The 6,000-nt window shown below is 39.5% G+C and overlaps 1 protein-coding gene across 4 annotated transcripts in view; it reads left to right on the forward strand.

Annotated features, from left to right (window-relative positions):
- NLGN4X (neuroligin 4 X-linked) overlaps positions 1–5,003 on the forward strand; it is a 123,108-nt gene extending 118,105 nt beyond the window's left edge. For 3 of the 4 annotated variants that reach the window (XM_033147450.1, XM_033147451.1, XM_033147452.1), the window contains one exon: positions 3,527–5,003. In XM_033147450.1, coding sequence (XP_033003341.1) covers positions 3,527–4,373 — 847 coding nt within the window. In that variant the 3' untranslated portion in view covers positions 4,374–5,003. Of the gene's footprint in view, positions 1–1,046; positions 1,126–3,526 lie in introns of those variants that run through there. The other variant, XM_033147453.1, reaches the window with a different exon arrangement.
- Positions 5,004–6,000: the final 997 nt, after the last annotated feature.

Genomic DNA, 6,000 nt, shown 5'->3' on the forward strand with positions numbered 1-6,000 from the left:
CGGCAGGTCATGGAGTACAAACTTCACAGCATTCTGCAAAAACAGGTATTTAACATTAAAGGAAGCCTTTGCATACTAATGTACAGCTCCATGGCAATCAACAAAAGCTGTAGTGAGAGCAAGGCAGTTAATTTTAAAGAAATGTTGTACATGTACTGAATCTTGTTGACATTCTGAACCAGAGAAGAACTTTGGGGGGAAATAGCATTTGACTTCTAATGCAGCCAAGGATTACTAGCTGCAAAAGCTCATATTCCAAGCTAAATTATATCAAACTTTTGTAACATTTCTATATTATAGAAACATGTTTTCCCCCTCCTTACCAGAAGGCTACATTTTCCTGTTACTCTCCCAAGATTGCTTGAATATTTTCCCACATGGATGAAACTGAACTATAACCACCAGAAAAACACTACAAGCTATTTAATTTGATCCATTTCTTAAGATTGCTTCCCTCACGTGGGGATATACTTGTCAGAAAAAGTAAAAATTGAGGATGGTACTTGAGAGCACTTCGCCCCATCCTGTACTTTAGGAGCACATTTTATCTCGCCATTTCATTTCAAATTTCAGGTGGAATAAGATTCAGCAAACTCCAGCTTCTTAGGTCTTAGCTTCTGCAGAAATTTAAATACGAGCATAAAATGAATTAAAACAGGTTTTGACAGTATTATCATTTGAGTGGTGGGATTGGTATTGTAGTACATAGATTAATGGTTTAAGCAACCAGCATACCTTTCAAGATGCAAAATGCATTGCCGGCATCATTTTTGGACTCTAGTGAATATTGGCATCTCATGTTTTGACATTCTGAGTTCCATATTGTTGAAATTATAGTTATTTAGGTGTACGCCTGGTTCTGTGCAGCTCCTGATCTAGCAAGTCTACTTTGAAGTGAAGTGAAATCTACCTTAGCTGAATTGGGATAGTATTTTCCCACTGCTTACTCTTCAGGATTCATCAGATCTCCCTTCCCTTCCCTTCCCTTCCCTTCCCATTTGTAAAACACCTAATACTGTGGAATTCTTTACAAACAAAATTAATAGGTTTTGCCAAAGATGTTGAAGTCCTGCAGAATGGCAACAATAGTGTTTTAAACATGGATATTGCAACATAAGGTTTGCTAATAATATTAAAAATAATAATGCAGTATCAAATTATTTCCTTAGAACTAAGCACACAATATGCAAAATTCATAAATTATATAAGCTAATATTCTCCCCACATTGGGCTATTCAGAAGTTTTAATGCTGCATTGAATGGCAAGAGAATTTCCCTTTCGTTAAAAATAGTAATAATGAAAGGCTAATTCTGTCAAAAGAACAGAAGGATATTATTAAGCTTAAATAATAGTTTTGCCTGTTGTAATAACCAGCAGCTCTGCTTGAACAATGAAGGAACCTTTGGAGCATTTAATTGTGCTTATGGATATTTTGAATATATTTTGAAAAGTTGTAGCATTCTGCAAAAAGCAATACTTGTAATGCTAGTTTCTAAAATAAATGAATGTAACATGTTTGGAAATAAAAATGAGAAACCTTGGTGTAATGCATTCTACACTCTGGAGCAATATTGAAAAAACACTAATTCGTCAAACAGAACCTGAGGAAAAAAACGTAGCTTGTAACAAAAGACAGAATGCTGAGCTCAGCCATTGCAGTGCAACAAAGATATTCACATATTTGTCTTATTACGGGGAAAGAATACATAACTGCTGTTGAAGCATGAAGCAAGGCTCCGTATCTCATAAATATTATCCCTCCGCCATTTCTGTTTTGAAAGCATTGTGAGTCCTTTGTTGCAGTTTCTAATAAGGGCGCCTAATAATTAAAGTAATGATAATCACTCTGTTGCAACAAGACGATCTCTCAGTGTGGAAAGAGATTTCCACCCATGCACCTATCCTTCTGTATGCATAAAAAGGCTACTGGCAAGAAATGGGCATTGATTGCCCATGGGTGAGCAGGCAGTGCTTTCCCTTCCCCCTGGTGCAACTGATGATCAAAGCTGACAGCAATGGGTATCTGGGTGAAGCAGAGATTGCTCACTGCACCGTGCCTTTCTGTGTTGGCAGTTCCTTGATATGCACTGGGCATGTGCAGCAAAACACTGGGAACCCACTGCATTTTTTCCAGCTGCCTTTGACACTGATTAGTCTGTTAGTAGAACTTGCAAGAGCCCATGTGGTATAATGGTTAGAGTGCCGGGCTAAGACCTGGCAGACCAGGGTTCAAATCCCCACTCTGTCATGAAGCTCAGTGGGTGACCTTGGGCAGGTCACAGCGTCTCAGCCTAACCTACCTCACATGGATGTTGTGGGAATTTAATGTATACCACCTTGAGCTTCTTAGAGGGAAAAAGTGCAATATGAATGCACTAAATAAATAAATTTGTGCGCCCTTAGATTTTCTTCATGATTTCAATTACCCACATTTATGTAATGCTGTTTGCTCATGGCTATGGATGAGTCATTATTCAGACTTTTCTAGTGTCCACATTGAATATTTAGCAACAGAGGAAAAAGCCGTAGGGACTTTTTAAGCATATAACTTGAACACTCAAAAACCATAATTTCCGGCCACTCGCTTGCCCTCCATGCCGCCTTCTCCTCTTACTATGTAGATATGTGGGGAGTGAAAAATGGCAGAGGTCTCCTTTGGAGGAAAGGGTGTAGCTCAGGCCCTAGGTTTAATCCCTGGTATCTCCAGGTAGGGCTGAGAAAGACTCCTGCTGGAAATGCCAGAGAGCCAGCCGTAGCCAGTATTTGCAATATGAGCCACGTGGACCAGTGGTCTGGCTCACAGTAAGGCAGCTTCTTATATTGTGGAAAGAAAAATCTTCATGGGGTCTCTCCTTGGTTGCACATGCCTCACAGAAGGTAGTTTTCCTTCTGAAATTCTTAGTCAAGTTTCATGATTCCCAGCAAGGAATGATGTTCTGCGTGTAATTTTCAGCTGATAATGCATTTGAAGGGAGTGATCTCTGCCACTTTACCCTCTCCACATTTCCCCATGGTAGCACCTATTACTTGTGGGAGGTGGTAGTGTTTTTGGAGGATAAGGGAGCAACATAAGAATGGGGTTAGATCTGATTTGAAAAGGAGGAACCTGTTCAGGTTGGCGGGGGCAGTACTTTCTGCATAGTTCTGGTTAGAAGTGCATTGGGAAGGGAATTCAGTACAAAGTCTTAGGAGTAAAACAAATTAGATCACAGTTTTGCTATCCTGTTGGTGGGAAGTGAAATCAGAAGAGCACCCATATAAGCCAATTTGCCAGTTTATAGTGTTTGTCCAAATCAACCCCTTTGAAGAAACAGTCTGGTCTAAACATAATACAGAAAACTAGCACTGATTTTGTGTGTGTGTGTGTGTGTGTGTGTGTGTGTGTGTGTAAACTTGAAGAACCAAAACCTGGCATCAATATCCTGAAATAAGCATTGTTAAAACTTGTAGTAGGATATCCGAGCATGTAATTATTTTCCAAGTTTGGGGCTGCTTTGTAATATTGTTTTGTTTGTATATTTACAGGGATCCAAACCAACCCGTTCCCCAGGATACAAAGTTTATCCATACGAAACCCAATCGTTTTGAAGAAGTAGCCTGGTCTAAATATAATCCAAAGGACCAACTTTATTTACACATTGGCTTGAAACCCAGAGTCCGGGATCACTACCGAGCAACGAAAGTTGCTTTCTGGCTAGAACTTGTTCCACATTTGCACAACCTGAACGAAATATTCCAGTATGTCTCCACAACAACGAAGGTGCCGCCTCCCGATATGACATCGTTCCCTTACGTCACCCGGCGTTCTCCTGGCGGGAAGTTCACCACCAAGCGCCCATTGATGACACCGAGCAACAATCCGAAGCATTCAAAAGACACACAGAAGACGTCTCCAGATGATGCAAGTGTTCTGATAGAAAACAAGAGAGATTATTCCACAGAGCTGAGTGTTACCATTGCCGTAGGTGCATCTTTATTATTCCTCAACATACTAGCATTTGCCGCGTTGTACTATAAAAAAGACAAGCGGCGTCATGAGACGCACAGACGCCCCAGTCCACAACGGAACACCACCAATGATATCGCCCACATACAGAATGAAGAGATAATGTCATTGCAGATGAAGCAGCTGGAGCACGACCATGAGTGTGAGTCACTACAGGCACATGACACCCTGAGACTCACCTGTCCACCTGATTATACCCTCACTCTTAGAAGATCTCCAGATGACATTCCACTCATGACACCCAACACCATAACCATGATTCCAAACACATTAACAGGAATGCAGCCTTTGCATACTTTCAACACTTTCAGCGGAGGACAAAACAGTACTAATTTGCCCCATGGACATTCCACCACTAGGGTATAGCTCTGTTATTCGCCCCACCCCATGCCACCCGGAAGATTAAAAATAAGAAAAAAAGGGGGGAACGCAAAGAAAATAAATCATACTCTCCATCAAGCAACTTGTCAAAACAAAACAAAAAGATATAGAGAAAGAGAGAAAGGCAGACACAATTTTCTTACAGATCCTTTTCATAGGAACTCTGATATTCTATTAAAAAAAAGATCACCTTCTCAAACCCTGTGAAATGTGAAATGTGTACATTGCTATTAGGATACTGCTTTAATATCTCAACCACTCTGATTGAAAGTTAAGAGTTGAGGCCTGAAGAGAATCACTTAGAAAGGATATGTATTGAGTGTAACAAACAGAAGCAGAAACTTCTGGAAACACAGAGCCAGTGACTGTACAGTTTTTTAATAAATAAAATTTTAAAAAAATGTTCTATATGTGCCATACCATGAATGGCCCTTGTTATACAAAAGACATCACCATGGGCTTTTACCCATCATAAGAAGCTGTAATCCAGAATGGGGAAATAAGATTTTATTATTAAAAAAAAAATAGGACTGACTATGCAGTAAATACGTATAGTTCTGTGCAAAGAGATGACTTGCCAGCCTGAACTATATTTAAGAAACTTTGTAAAAAAAATGTACATAGCTGTGAGTTTTAAAAAGAAGAAGCTTTTATTGGTGTTTTCAGTTTGAAAAGAGCTTTTAGAAAGATTGTGCTTTCAGTTGTGATCTATGTGTATAAACATTAATCATACCACCTCTGTTTCCTCTCAGACCAAAAGGGGGATTTTCTTCTTAATTACTAGTGGTAAACCAACACATGAGGGTTTCTTTTTTTCTCTCCCTAATGTTTCATTTCTAGGAGAACATGATGTCATGCCAAGGATACAGACAACTGTGTGGCCTGCCAGATTTTCTTTTACAGGTTACACACATGCATGTTAAGGCGTTCATAGATAGGAAACAGTTGGGTTTGTTTTCCTAAAAATATATAAATATATAAATATATAAATCCTTTCCCCCCTTTCCTTTCCTATTTTTGTGTTAGCCTTCATATACTGCAACACAGAGAAACAGATTTGAAGAATTACAAAAAGCTTGTTAAAATTGAGCTACGAGTCCTTTTTTTGTTTTTTATTTTTGTTTTTGTTTATTTCTATGCCATGAAATGTTGCTTTCCAAATTGTGAGTGCCCTGATGCGTATTAAGAAGGCCTGCCTCTTTCGCCAGTCTTTTTCTGAGGAAGATTAGTTCTGCCTGCACCAGCAGTCTGCAGAAGAGGTTGATCTGAGAAGCAACTGCTCTGCTATTTTGAACAAGGGAAACACATGAAGTGGAAGATGGGGGAAGAAATAGTTTCTATTTACTGTTGGTTTAATAAAGTATGAGGGAAGATCTGGACGGAACAGTCTATAAAGAGCTTTTCCCCCAGTAGTAATTTGTAATCAAGCCCACAGTCCTTTGTTGCACCACAGAAAGGATGGATACCCTGGAGAGCTAGAAGAAAACCATATCAAATGTACAATAGGTGAGTTGCCTTGAAGAAGCTGGATCATTTTACTGTGCAGAAGCATCAAACCTTTTTCTTAATTCCTCACTCTATTCCCGTCAACAGGGGAGTTTGGTATGAAAGG

This window comes from Lacerta agilis, chromosome 4 (assembly GCF_009819535.1).
Source record: "Lacerta agilis isolate rLacAgi1 chromosome 4, rLacAgi1.pri, whole genome shotgun sequence".
Taxonomy (NCBI): domain Eukaryota; kingdom Metazoa; phylum Chordata; class Lepidosauria; order Squamata; family Lacertidae; genus Lacerta; species Lacerta agilis.